General features: G+C 43.1%; 1 protein-coding gene across 1 annotated transcript in view; it reads left to right on the forward strand.

Annotated features, from left to right (window-relative positions):
• slit1b (slit homolog 1b (Drosophila)) overlaps positions 1–14,511 on the forward strand; it is a gene marked incomplete in the record, with an annotated part of 48,899 nt that overhangs the window by 8,459 nt on the left and 25,929 nt on the right. Inside the window, 9 exon segments of the mRNA XM_024290041.2 lie at positions 1,993–2,064; positions 4,041–4,112; positions 4,185–4,256; positions 12,643–12,714; positions 12,783–12,854; positions 12,926–12,997; positions 13,081–13,244; positions 13,328–13,475; positions 14,416–14,487. Of these exon segments, the coding sequence (XP_024145809.1) occupies positions 1,993–2,064; positions 4,041–4,112; positions 4,185–4,256; positions 12,643–12,714; positions 12,783–12,854; positions 12,926–12,997; positions 13,081–13,244; positions 13,328–13,475; positions 14,416–14,487 (816 nt within the window).

Genomic DNA, 14,511 nt, shown 5'->3' on the forward strand with positions numbered 1-14,511 from the left:
TGGATGATGGATGGATGGATGATGGATAATGGATGGATAATGGATGGATGGATGATGGATGGATGGATGATGGATGGATGATGGATGCACAAACTGGAGAACAAAACCTCAACAAAGTTCCTTTTGAAAGGTTTTATGTTTAGTTGAATTATACTTTGATTTTATGAAGAAGATGGCAACAGAGGGAAACAACATCATAAAACATCCAGGTCTAAATAGTAAGCTAGAATGGGCGGGGCCTGTCTACACACACACTCTGTGGTTACACACACACCTGTTGGTTGAGATAGTCTCCACATTTAAACTAGTCAGAATGTACACAATATAACTGCAAAGAACGTCATCCTGATAAACCAGAATCTTCAGTGTCGTGTTTGGACCAGCGTCATTCTGTAGATCAATCTTGGCTGTGATAAACAAAGTGTTGTCAGAATAATCCATCCATCGTCTCCATCTTCTCCATCGTCTCCATCTTCTCCATCTTCTCCATCGTCTCCATCTTCTCCATCTTCTCCATCTTCTCCATCGTCTCCATCTTCTCCATCGTCTCCATCTTCTCCATCTTCTCCATCGTCTCCATCTTCTCCATCGTCTCCATCGTCTCCATCTTCTCCATCTTCTCCATCTTCTCCATCTTCTCCATCTTCTCCATCTTCTCCAGAACTAGGTTGGGGCAGCACTCTAAACACATTCTTGGGAGTAATTCGATTTAAGTTTTTTATTTATTTTTTTATTTTATTTCATTTAGTAACAGTACATATCATCGAAATAAAACTAAATAAACAAAAAACAGTTAATAAATGAAAAGGAGCAGAAAGAAGAAAACTTATATTATCTGCCCCTGTTACTAAATCAACAAAATTAAATCAAATATACCAATCAAGGGAAATGAAAAGGATCTTTTACATAAATATTAGGACATATAAACAAAATACAAACACATTTACAGACAGTTTTCTACACAAACCCTCATGTAATTCTATTAACCTACACTAGGTCCAGTGGTATTCACTATATACGTTTTATGAGATTATTTCTCTACATATTACGTCTCTTTTTGAGGTACTGACTGTTCTCAATAAATCACCAGTCCCCAACCTCCGGGCCGCGAACTGGAGCCGGTCCAGTACCGGGATGCGGGCACACAGGTACTCCAACCCTAATCTGGTACTGGTTCAGATCTGGTACAGATCTAGGATCACACAAGCGCTCATGGAGGAAGTTCAGTTGTGTTTTGTCCTCCATGATCAACCCTCACAGATTGGAGGCCATCACGACTTAGAGCAGTGAAGAAGCGTTTTGTGTTTTTGGATGGGGTTCCCACGCTCTGAGCTCCAACCCTCGTCTTTCTCTTCCTGCGGGACAATGTCAGACGATGCTCCACCCTTTACAGTCCGACAGGAACATGACACTCACAAACTCAACACTCAGTACACACAAGTACACACAAGTACACACACTCACGCACCTCCAGCTACCTGCACTCGGCTCAGTTTACCTCTCTGACCACAAAGCCTGCTGGGAGGACTGACATCATCGCTCCATCTTTGCAGTCATCTGTCACGGCGGACAATGAGGTCACCGGGTCAAACATCTCCTGCATGCTTCAGTCTTTGTTGGAAAGAGAAGGTGGCTCAGAAAACTTCTCTGGACAGGAGATGAGATGACGAGTCTTCAGGTGTTCCTGGGTGGTTGGGAACTCTCTCTGCTTCTCCTCTGGAGTTCCTCAGGGTTTTGCTTCGTACTCTGACCCAGATTTCTGAGCTCTGCCGGGGGCTCTCATGGGTTTTCCTGTTGGCAGACAGTTCTTTGTGGATTTCCACCTGATGATTTGACTTCTTCAAGCATCTGTGTTTGCATAGACACGTTTAGATTCAAGATCGAAGTCCCACCCGTCCCTGCAGCTCCGATTCTTCACCAGCTTGGGTAGATTTTGGGGTTTGATTATAAGGTTTCAGTTTTTCTGATCTGCTGATCTTGTTTGTGTTTCAGAGATCTGAACGGGAACAACCTGACCGTCATCACCAAGTCCGACTTCTCTGGACTCAAACATCTCCGAGTGCTGTAAGTCTGACTAGAACGTCGTCAGGTGTTTGGAGACGAAAACATTTCAGAAACAACTGGAGGTCAAAGCAAATTCAGACTGAAAAATCGATCAGATCAATGAGGTCAAAGCGATTCCAACGAATGAGATTCAAGGTCAAGATCTGACCACATGTAAATGGTCTTTAAAACACATCAGATCCTAGTGAGTCTTTAAGGTTACCCGTGTGAAATTAATTCAAATATTTTAAAGTTTTGTCTCTAACGTGAAATTCTACATAATCATTTAACGTTTTTCCCAAATACTCAGAGTTCAAAGTAAACTGCAGGACCTTTCGTTGATGAATCTGAAGACTTTGGGGACATTTTCTCAAAGTCCAGAACTGACCGATTTATGACACATTGTGTTTTTTTAGATATTTTATTCAAAAGTAGCACAACATTGTTTTTGCAGCTGCTAAAAGACCGGAGCTTCTCTACATTCATGTGTTTCATGAATCCAAACACTTTTTGTTTTCCTCGTCATGATCTCCATGTTCTCCTTTCCCTCAAATATCTGAAGGTCCAGAAGATTTAAAGAAGATCAACTCACTGCAGAGCTCCTTTCCTCCCTCTGATGTCTCTCCTCATTCCTCAACATCTCACAGATGTTTTCTAACACGAGCTGCAGAGTTCCAGTACATCTTTTACAAAAGTATTTAAAAAACAGAAACTTTTCTGTTCCATCAAGATTAGGAACAAGTTTTACAAATGCAGCAGCAGAAACAAGCAGTTGGATGTAGTTTGTGTTTTGTTCAGCGTGAATCGGTTGGTCTGTGCAAGACAATACTCAGCTTTCAGAGCTTCTTGGACTGTCTTGGAGCTTCTTACAGCATCCTGGATCACCGTGGAGCTTCTCAGAGTTTCTGTGGGCTTGTTGGAGTATCTTGGAGCATCTTGAAGCTTCTTGAACTGTCTTGGAGCTTCTTGAGCATCTTGGAGTATCTTGTAGTTTTTTTGGCTGTCTTTGAGCATCTTAAAGCTTCTTAAATTGTCTTGGAGCTTCTTGAAGTTTCTTGAGCTTTTTGGAATGTCTTGGGGCTTCTTACAGCGTTTTGGAACTTCTTAGAGTATCTTAAAGTTTCTTGGACTGTCTTAGAGCTTCTTTAAACTTCTTGAGCTTCTTGGAGCTTCTTGGAGCTTCTTGAAGCTTCTTGGACTGTCTTGGAGCTTCTTGGAGTTTGTAGAAGTTTCTTGAGTTTCTTGAAATGTCTTGGGGCTTCTTACAGTGAATTGGAGCTTCTTGGAGTTTCTTGGAGCATCCTAAAGTTTTGTGGACTGTATTGGAGATTCTTGAAGAATCTTTGAGTGTCTTGGAGCTTCTTGGAGTTTCTTGGAGTTGTAGGAGTATCTTGAGCTTCTTGAAATGTCTTGAAGCATCTTGCAGGATCTTCGAGCTTCTACTGCTTCTACTTGCTTGTTGGAGCATCTTTGAACTTTGAGTCTTTGAACTCTTGGAGATTCTTGGATTTTCTTGCAGTTTCTTGAGCATCTTGAAGCTTCTTGAGCTTAGATCTTTCAATGTGTTTTTTCTGGGTTTTCATTCTGGGTCATTGAATAGAATAGAATAGAATAGAATAGAATAGAATAGAACAGAATAGAATAGAATAGTCTTTATTTGTCATTCCACTCTTGTACAGTCAGATTGTAAATCTGTTTTAGATTTAGTGTTCAACCTGCTGAACTTCAGTAAATCAGACTTCTCATAGCCCCTTTGACACAGCAGATCTTCCAATCCATCCAGGACTTTTCCCACATCAGTGTCACCATAGAGCAGACGTGGGTGCTGACTACTCTCTGGAGTTTGGACAATGTTGAAGCTCCACAAAAGTTTCTCCTCAAAAACAGATTTCTGAGCATAGACTGTAAGAGAATGAACAGAGACAATGATGTAAATGTGGATGTTAATCTGTCTGCTGTCTCATGTTTGACGTTTTTGTTTCTTCTTCTTGCTGCAGCCACCTGATGGAGAACCAGATCTCCAACGTTGAGAGAGGAGCATTCGATGATCTGAAGGAGCTGGAGAGACTGTAAGAACTCAAACACTTTAACAAAAACCGACTTGACTGAAGTTTTCACTGAATCTCCTCTCGTCTCTGCAGCCGCCTCAACAGGAACCGTCTGAGCCAGCTTCCAGAGCTGCTGTTTCAGAAGAACGAAGCTCTGTCTCGACTGTGAGTCCTGAAACGTTCTGCTTCACTTCCTGCTTCTCTCTTCTTGTTTCTAATATCTGAGGAGAACACTGAAAGGTTTCAGAGGAAAGCTGCACATTTGTTCGTTGTTCCTGGATGTCTTTCTTCTGCCCACCTCCACCTCAGTACGCTGAAGTCAACACACAGACGGTAACGTTCATGAAGCCAAAAGTCATGAAAGTTGAAGGTTAAATATCAAGTCTCTAATTTTAATAATGGATTTTTGGGAAGAAGAAATATTTCTGACTACAAGAAATCGCTCCTGAGAAGTTCACCAACATTTTTACAGCCGTAAATGTTTTCTTTAAACGTGTTCTTAGATAGTTTGACTTAATTCTGTTTCTACAGGGACTATTCTGACAGATTTCTCTGAGAACGTCCACATTTCATTTGAAGCTTGCATGCGTGGAGATTATTTAATGGCTGTCAAACATTCAGTGAACTGACTGTATCAGAGAACTGGATCTTGTCAGTGTGATGTCATCCATAGAAAATGGTTCATTCTGGCTCCAACCAAATGACTTCAATTCCGTTGCCATTTTGTCACAATCAGGACGCCGCCATGTTGGAACCAGAAGTTGTCAGTGAGCAGTGATTGGTCCAAGCTGTTTGGAGTTCACGTTTCTATGGTAACCACCATCACCAATCAGGAGTGAGCTTGTTGGAAGGCCACACCCCTACCACTTGAAATCTGTCAAACGTTTTGAACAGCAGGCTCCACCTACTTTCATTGAGGCATCTGATTGGTCAGTTGGAATAACTAATAAAAAAAAGACACTGATTATTCTGACCAATAGAACGGCTGAGTAACAGCTGTTTATATGGGATTCTTGGAGCCACTTCCTGTTTGGAACGCCAGGGGGGGCGGGGTCACTCAGTCCAGTTCTCTATATACAGTCAATTGTTGATTCCCAAAAAGCCCCAAAACGTGTTTGTGTGTTCACTTCAACCAGAATGACCAGAAACAGGAAAATCCATGACTGACCGCGACGCTGCTGATGGAAGTCAATGAGCTAACGAGTGATCGCAGCGACGGTTTGAGCTAACGAGTGATCGCAGCGACGGTTTGAGCTAGCGAGTGATCGCAGCGACGGTTTGAGCTAACGAGTGATCGCAGCGACGGTTTCACCGTGTTCTTACAGACACGGTTCACTCCTGCTGCTGCAACACGTCGAGATTCTGGTGATTTAAACAGAATCAGCACAATTTGACATTATTTTTTAACTCTTAGATTCTCATAAATAGAAAGACAATAAATTTACATGTTTTTTCATTTTTAGCTGCTTCTATTGTCGTTTATTCTGCAGCTCCAATAAATAAACGAACATTTACTCTGGTTGACTTCATGCAAACATAGATGATGAAAAGGCTGAAGGCTGGGAACGGTCGGGCAGTTCCAGAAAATTCCATCTATTCCAGGCCAAAGTGAACCAGTGTGTGCACGAGTGTGTGTGCACGTGGGTGTGTAAATGTGTGGGGGGGTATTTTCTGTTTTCTGTTTGGCAATATCACACTCGGGCTCCCAGCAGGGAGAGCAGAGATGGGCTTGGCATGTCTGATCAATCAGCACACACGCACACACACCCCCACGCACACACACCCCCACGCACACACGCACACACGCACACACCTACACACTCATAAAGCGACACACTGGCGGCGTAACACCATTAGCCGCAGCTCCAGCAGGAGTGATTTTGGTTCCTCCTGCTGTGTTGATGGACCCAGTGAAGCTAATGTGCCTGAAAAGCTCAAAAACCTCCTCCTGCCGGCCGGCTTTGTGCTGCTGCACATTTTCATCTTCACTAAAATTCACCGTCAGCTTCTCTGAAGTCGTCCTCCATCAAACCCTCCAGGAGCCGACTTCATAAACCCTCGTTAGATTCAAGCTGCAGCTGAGAAAGATGCTTCTTTGTGTTTGAACATGACGCTGAAGCAGGAGAGACACACTTTCATGTATGATCGGACTGTGGATTCAAACCCACAACCTTCCAGCCTCAGGCAGACACTCCACCACGAGGCCAGGGCTAACCTGAAGAACGTTTGGAGGATCTTTTAGTGTTATTTGCTTTATATATTAGGATTTTATTTCCTGATTTTTGATAACAGAAATCAGGGAATCCCGCCGACTAGCTTTTTGGACTATTTTGGTATTTATTAAGCTTTTTCAGACTGTTTTGTAGTTTAGCTAATATTTCAGCTACATGCTAGCTGTTTTGGCTAACCTGAGTTTTTTTTGTTTGTTTGTTTGTTTTTTTAGGCTAATTTGGCATTTGGCTAATATTTTAGATGGTTATCAGCTTCAGTGTTTTTAGTGATCAACATCAGCATCTTCAGCGGCCAAATTCAGCTTCCAGCATCCACACCAGCATCATCTCAGGTAATGCTATATATCTAGTTCATAATTATGTTAAAAAGTTACGGTTTAAAGTTTTAAAACTGTAGTTTTAGAGTGTTCTACAAATGTTTCTCCTGTTCTTCCCGCGATCTAAGGCGCGTTCTGGACTTTGACCACTTGTACGATTGACTTTAACACTCCTGATCTACATGAAACAAACAGCAGAAAAAGGGGAGGAGTTTGCAGGAATTTGAACTTTGATGTTTCATTTGAATAAGATCAGTTAAAATGAATAAAAATGTTGCTGCGACAAATGTAAGTTTGCATTAAAGGAGAAACAAAACCTGTTTCTGATAAAAGCAGATTTTCAGTTTCCTAACAAATCTAAATGTGTTTCATGTTCGTTCAGAAAAATCAAAGTCTACCTTCTGCTCAGGTGGAAATTAGAAACGCGTTCCTGCTTCAGTGAAGACACGGCGTCTCATTAGGCGCCATGGCGGCGCAGTCCTCATTAGAGCAGATGATTGGCATGTGAGTGTGACTAATTAGCAGGCTGAGTCTGGCAGAGGTGCAGACGGCAGCTGCCAGGCGGCGGTGGAGCGGCGTGGAGGTGAGAGGAGGTGGTTCTTCACCTGACGGATGCTCAGAGTTTGTGGTCGTTGTGTTGGTTCCTCAGAGCTTCATCTCCTCCCCGAGAAACGAGTCTTTCTGTCCGTGAAGGTGTGGAGGGACAGCTCAGATCAAAAGGAGAGATGTTTGGGATTAACTTTGAGGAAAGTGAGAATTTCTAATCATTTCTATTCTATTCTTCCAGTAAATGACTTACTCACTTTGATAATATCAAAACTCCCTTTTTAGTTCATGATTTCTCATTGTTTAGTAATTCTGATTTTTTTCGTAAATGCTACAGAAACTAAAATGTGCAACAAAACTAAAAGATGGATGTTCATGTTCACTGAAATCTTGGATTTTTGGCATTTTATTTTGAAGGGACAGTCTTGTTTTCTTCAGCATTAGTAGATGAAGTCCTTCCTGTCAGGACTGCAGTGACCCGAACTGAAAAACATACCTGAGGCTGAACTCAGCAGCTGAAACTGAAGCTCTGGTTTCTCCTGCAGGAGGTTCTGCTTCAGACAGGAGACAGGCCTGCATGCATGTCTGTCTGCAGATGCATGTCTGTCTGCAGATGCAGGTCTGTCTGCAGATGCATGTCTGTCTGCAGATGCATGTCTGTCTGCAGATGCATGTCTGTCTGCAGATGCATGTCTGTCTGCAGACGCATGTCTGTCTGCAGATGCAGACAGACGCAGACAGATTTAAATCCTGACAGATGTATTTGGTCAGAGCTGCTGTCCTCTTTGTGCGGTAAAGCTCTTTGTACTCCGTTAGCAAACTCCGCCTCCTCGTTTGAGAGGAGTCGGGGGGAGGGGGGGGGGTCCAGTCTGCAAACGCTGACCTCCTCTGTCTGCTTGATCCACAGTGAAGCTGACAGACCCGGTGGAGATCTGTGTTCAGTTCAGTCACTCGTGAGATGACTGAAGGTCTTCACTCTCGTCCGTGTTCACGTCTTCGGTTCTCTTTCACGTTTGTGTTCCTGCTTCGAGTGCGGCGCCGGTGGCGAGGAAAGACTCGGTTTTATGGAGTCGACGTCCAGCAGACATGACTGCAGTTTGTCTTCTTTCCATCCTCACATCAGAATCGTCACTCTAACTTTGTAACGTCAAACTTTTTTTTTTCATTTTATTTTTCTGTAGTTCAAGATGTTTCATTTATGAACTGACCAATCAGACGCCTCAATTAAAAGTAGGTGGAGCCTGCTGGCCCTCACATTCAACATTCAAAGCGTTTCTCAGATTTTGTGTTTCCCGCTTTCCAATAAAAGGGGTGTGGTCTTCCAACAAGCTCGCTCCTGATTGGTGAGAGTGGTTGCCATAGAAACTCAGACTGACTTGGACCAATCACTGCTTGGTGATGAAGTCTGGCTCCAACATGGCGGCTTCTGTACCACCAAGAAACTGGCGACTGAATTAACTTCATTTGATGGGAACCGGAATAAACCGTTTTCTATGGGGGACGTCACACTTGGTCCAGTTCTCACATACAGTCAGTGGTTTGAACTTTAACCTCACAAACGTTTGACTCTGAGCAGAACCATGAAGGTTCTCCAAACCTGGACCGAAGGTAACAGCACCTGTTTCCATGCCAACGCCGACAGTTTCCCTTTTTGTTTGATCAAAAACTGAATCTTCTACAAACTTTATTCAAATATTTTAGCAAAAACCTTGAATAAAAATGTAAAAAGATTTTACTCGTCCGCTCTCAAACGAGGAACTCTCTCTCTACAAGTCTGATTAGCTTTTTAAATCCTGACGCATTTGGACCAAGCTGGTGTTGAATCATTTCTTTAAAAGGTCTTCAACATAAAAAACATCTCAAATCCTCAAACTAAAGTCTAAAACCTCTAAAAAACCTGGAATCGTTTCTCCAAAGTGAAAGAGGGATTGAGCCGGCAGCAGGAGGAGACGAGGAGACGAGTAGACGAGGTCAGTGGGAAAGTTTGTCTTTCTCAGCCTCCACTGTGAGGAGGAGGTTATTGGAGCGACAGGAGAGGACAAAGGAGGAGCGAGGAGGAGCCAGCGGATGACAGAGCAGAGAAAGAGCAAATATTATAGGACTACCTACTGTCCACACACACACACGTGCACACCCCCACACGTGCACACACGTCCAGCTGTGACCGCTCTGCTTCAATCCGGTAAACTTCATCTCCAGACTTACGGTGTCCCGGCAACAGAAATCCTGACAACGGCGAAGAAAAGCATCTTTAATATTGTGTCTGTGTGTCTGTGTGAGTCTGTGCGAGTCTGTGTGAGTCTGTGTGAGTCTGTGTGAGTCTGTGTGAGTCTGTGTGAGTCTGTGCGAGTCTGTGTGAGTCTGTGCGAGTCTGTGCGAGTCTGTGCGAGTCTGTGCGAGTCTGTGCGAGTCTGTGCGAGTCTGTGTGTGTCTGTGTGTCTGTGTGTGTCTGTGCGAGTCTGTGTGAGTCTGTGCGAGTCTGTGTGAGTCTGTGTGAGTCTGTGCGAGTCTGTGCGAGTCTGTGTGAGTCTGTGTGAGTCTGTGTGTGTCTGTGCGAGTCTGTGCGAGTCTGTGTGAGTCTTTGTGTCGGCAGGTGTGTATGTTTGTAAAAAGAAACGGAGCTCTCAACCAAAGAAGATTCTGTAGAGATGTTCTTGAGTGTAACGACAACCAACTATCATTTATTAACGTTTGTAAAATTTCTACACTAAAAAAACTGAACTTAATTGAAAAATGAATTATCATCATTTGAGTAAAATCTACATTTTAATTGTCATGAAGAACGGTGACTTTAAAAACAGCTGATCTCTTTAGTTTCCTCCTCATTACAAAACCGGTTGAAGACGACCAAAGTCGTGAACCGTAGAGGAAATGTTCGTGTTCATCTATGGGCGTGCTGCGGGTAGGTGAGACTCAGGCGTGTCAGACGGATTTTTCTTTATTTGTTTATTCATATCTTGTGGAGTGTGTGAGAGTCGGACGGGCCTTCCATGTGATCACAGCTGGACTCTCAGCTCTGGTCATCCGGAACACGGTTTGTTTGGTTCGGTTTTAGACGTCCGTCGTCATAACTCACATTCCATCGTCACGACACGAGCTTCTTCAACTGTTTTCAGGAAAAACGTGCGTTCAATGAACGCGCTTTGAACGTCAAACCCGGTTGAATTTTGACCAATCAGGGATTTGATGGCGACAAACGGATGACGTCTCTTTCAATTCATGGAAGCTCCAACTGTCTGAAAAGACTCTTTCAGCTTCAGCGTTTTCAGCTTCAGCTTCAGCGTTTTCAGCTATCAGCACTAGCATCTTCAAGGCCCAAATTCAGCTTCCAGCATTCACACTAGCGTTATCAGGTAATGATATCTGTCTAGTTCAGAATTATGTTAAAAAGTTACAGTTTTAAAAATCTAGTTTTAGAGTGTTCAATAAATGTTTATCCTGTTCGACCTAAGTTGTGGTTTGGATTTTGGCGCCTGTGTGATTGACTTTGACTCTCCTGCTCTAACCGGTTTACTTGCTGTTTTCTTCTTCAAACTTTTGCTTTCACTCTCTGAACCCCAGAGAGACGGCGTCCGGTTCCTCCGCTGGTCGGCTGAGTTCTCACCTGTAACTTGAGGAAAGGAAATATCTCTTCAGGTTGTCATTGTTTACCTCTCAGTCCTTTCTTCAGGAACAATGACGAGAACGGTTCTTTTGTTCTTAAGTCTCACCAAACTGCAGCCATTTCCACATTAAATAAAGCTTCAGGTTTCCTGTGACGACGTTCTTTAAAGACGCTCCTCTGCCGGCGTGGATTTGACTCCAACATAGAAGGATTTACATCCCCAGATTATTGTTTTAAAAATGTCATCTTTGATTGAACTTGAAGTTCTTCTAAGAGTAGTGATGTTGTTTTATTGGTCCTTCTGTGTCTGCGGAGGAACTTTTCTGAATCTGAGACGGTGGCTTCAAAGCAGCTCATAAAATACCTGATTCTTCTGGATTAATCCTACAGCACCCGAGCAAAAGTATTTACATTATTTTAAATTTGGTTCATCTTCTGAGTGTCATGTGTCCCATGTGAAGTCTCCCATGTCCCAGGAATGAGTGGACCAAAGGCCAGAATCAGAATCATTAGTCATTTTTTAGGATTTTTTTTCTTCTCAAATTCCCACTTTTTCAGTCATTTTCAAGCATGTTCTGAGGATCTTCCTGAGCTTTATTCCCCACTGTGTCGCATAAAGTCCAGTTTGAAATAAAAGAAAACGACTCTAATTTATCATGTGTTGTCATATCTTGATCTATTTTTTAGGACAAATACTTTTTATGGGGTATTTTATCTCAGGTACAAATTAAGTGATGGTTTTACTCTTTATAGCAAAAGTGTTGTAGAGTTAAATCAGCCTCTCCAGACCCATCCTGCCTTTTTCAGCCCGCCCTGCTGCTTCTGCAGAGCTTGATGATTGGCTGAACCAGGTTTCCTTCAGCGGGAGAACATGCAGGACGGAGTTCCTCAAGGACCGGCTTTGGAAACTCTGATTCTTAGCTCCAGCTTAGCTCTAAATCTGGAACAGCTTCAGGGAGACGGGGATGGTTGTACCAGAGTGAAATGTTGAAAGTTATTTAAGGTTTAATTTGATTTATTCTGGAATAATATTCCTGCTTTTTTATTATTCAGAATTATGTTCACAAATTGACCAACTGCAGCTTTTTGCACTATTTTGGCATTTACTACGATTCTTTTAGGCTAATTTGGAGTAAGGCTAATTTTTCAGCTACATGCTAGCTGTTTTGGCTAATTTAGCTTTCTTCCATTTTTTAGGATATTTTGAAGTTTTGTTATTTTTTCAACTACATGCTAGCTGTTTTGGATAAACCAAGTTATTTTTCCTTTTTTTTCGTTTTTTAAGCTAATTTGGCTTTTAGCTAATATTTTAGCTGGCTATCAGCTTCAGTGTTTTCAGCCATTAACTTTAGCATTTTATCTATCAATTTCAGCACCTTCAGCGTCCAAATTCAGCTTCCTAGCATTATTCCAGGTTATGCTATATATCTAGTTCATAATTGTATTAAAAGTTCCGGTTTTATAAATATAGTTTTACAGTGTTCAGTAACGACCTCAGGTGTGTTCTGGATTTTGGCTCCAGTGCGACTGAACCTCTGCTTTAGCGTTCCTCACAGATCCAGACGCGTTCTCTGCTCAGTGTCTTCATTTCACTATTTCCCTTCGTCTTTGGTTCTCAGAGATTTGACAGATTTTGTTTAAGGACTGAATCTGATTTTGGGGAAACATGCTAACTTCTAATGATTGAGGGGACCTTCCTCCAGCTCCGTCCCAGACTTCAACAACCCTCCACTGGTCTTCTGGTTCACGTTAGATCACTTCAGCTGCGAGGCCTTCAGTTCAGCTCTGAAGGTTTTCTGATCCAGACTCTTCTGCAGAACCTCATCTGTAACTCCGGCTGCTTCTCCTTTCAGGGACCTGAGTGAAAACCGGATCCAGGCTGTTCCCAGGAGAGCTTTCAGAGGAGCGTCGGATCTCAGAAACCTGTGAGTGACCGTCCTGCAGGAACAGGTAAACACCGCTGGTGATGACAGTTTTATCTTCTACCTGGCAGTCAGCTGGACAAAAACCACATCAGCTGTGTTGAGGAGGGGGCGTTCCGAGCGCTGCGCTCTCTGGAAGTGCTGTGAGTATTCTGATGTTTGGAGACCAGCTGGTTCTTCTGCTGTGACTCTCCGCTTCCTCTCCGTCCGTCAGAACGCTGAACAACAACAACATCAGCAGCATTCCGGTCTCCAGCTTCAACCACATGCCCAAGCTGCGCACCTTGTGAGTGTCCGTCTGCTCTGAAGCCCCCCGGGGTTCGTTCCATCCTGACAGGCTGTCTCTGCTCCGCCCTCCTCCGCCTGCAGCCGGCTCCACTCCAACGCCCTGCGCTGTGATTGCCACCTGGCCTGGTTGTCCCCGTGGCTGCGGCAGCGCCCGGCGCTCGGCCTCTACACGCAGTGCAGTTCCCCTCCGGCCCTGAGGGGGCTCAACCTGGCCGAGCTGCGAAAGAGCGACTTCACCTGCTCAGGTACCGACGCTCAGCTTCCTCCAAAATGACCGTAAACTGAGTAAAAGAGACAGAAGACCTGAACCCTCGCCGTCCGTCACCAGGAAACAGCGGCAGCGCCTTCGTCCAGCCGTGCAGCCTGGCCTCTGGATCCTGCCCCCCCATGTGCTCCTGCAGCAACAACATTGTGGACTGTCGAGGGCGGGGCCTCACCGCCATCCCCGCCCACCTCCCAGAGGCCATGACTGAGATGTGAGACAGGCTGTCGCCATTTTTAAAACCCTTTCAGCTGTAGATCCTGATGGATTCTGTCATGTTTGATGATAATCTTCTGAGAAAAATTTAGATTTTTGGTTCTGATTAATACAAATGACTTCTCTAAGACAAGTTAAATTAAAAATAATACTGTGGATGTTTGTTTAGTTACATCACGATATTAAGGATCCTTAATATTCTGAATCTATGATTGTAGATCAGGAGAGTCAAACTCAATCACACAAGGAGCCAAAATCCAGAACACACTTTAGGTCGCAGCCGAACAGGATAAACATTTACTAAACACTCTAAAACTACAGTTTTAAAACTTAAAAAACGTAATGTTTTAACGTAATTATGAACTAGATATATAGCATTACCTGTGATAGTGCTAGTGTAAATGCTGGAAGCTGAATTTGGCCGCTGAAGATGCTGAAATTGATAGTTTCAGAAGCTGTTATCCAGCTAAAATATTAGCTAAACTCCAAATTAGCCTAAAAAAACAAACAAAAAAACTTTGATTAGCCGAAACAGCTAGCATGTAGCTGAGCTATTAGCTAAACTCCAAAATAGCCTAAAAAATCTTAGTAAATGACAAAATAGTCCAAAAAGCTGCAGAATGACAATTTTTCAAACTTTAAAACTGTAACTTTTTAACATAATTATGAATAATAAAAAACAGGAATATAATTCCAGAATAAATCAAATTAAACCTTAAATAACTTTCAATATTTTACTCTCCATAAACATATATTTAGTCCAAATTATACAAGTTAGAAATGAGCTCAAGATAACATCGGGTCTTTAATAAGAATAAAATAAATGTTATGTTTACCTGATTCAGCCCGCCGGAGGGTAATACTGGAGGTATTCTCTTTCTGGTAGGTCTTCTTGTTTGATGCTCAGCTGATCCAGTTCTGGTTCTTTTCCTTCACAGACGTCTGGAGCAGAACGGGATCAAGTCGGTTCCTCCTGGAGCTTTCTCCTCCTACAAGAAACTCCGGCGAATGTGAGTCTGTCTTAGAGTCTGGAA

This window comes from Oryzias melastigma, linkage group LG1, assembly GCF_002922805.2.
Source record: "Oryzias melastigma strain HK-1 linkage group LG1, ASM292280v2, whole genome shotgun sequence".
In the NCBI taxonomy this organism is placed as follows: Eukaryota; Metazoa; Chordata; class Actinopteri; order Beloniformes; family Adrianichthyidae; genus Oryzias; species Oryzias melastigma.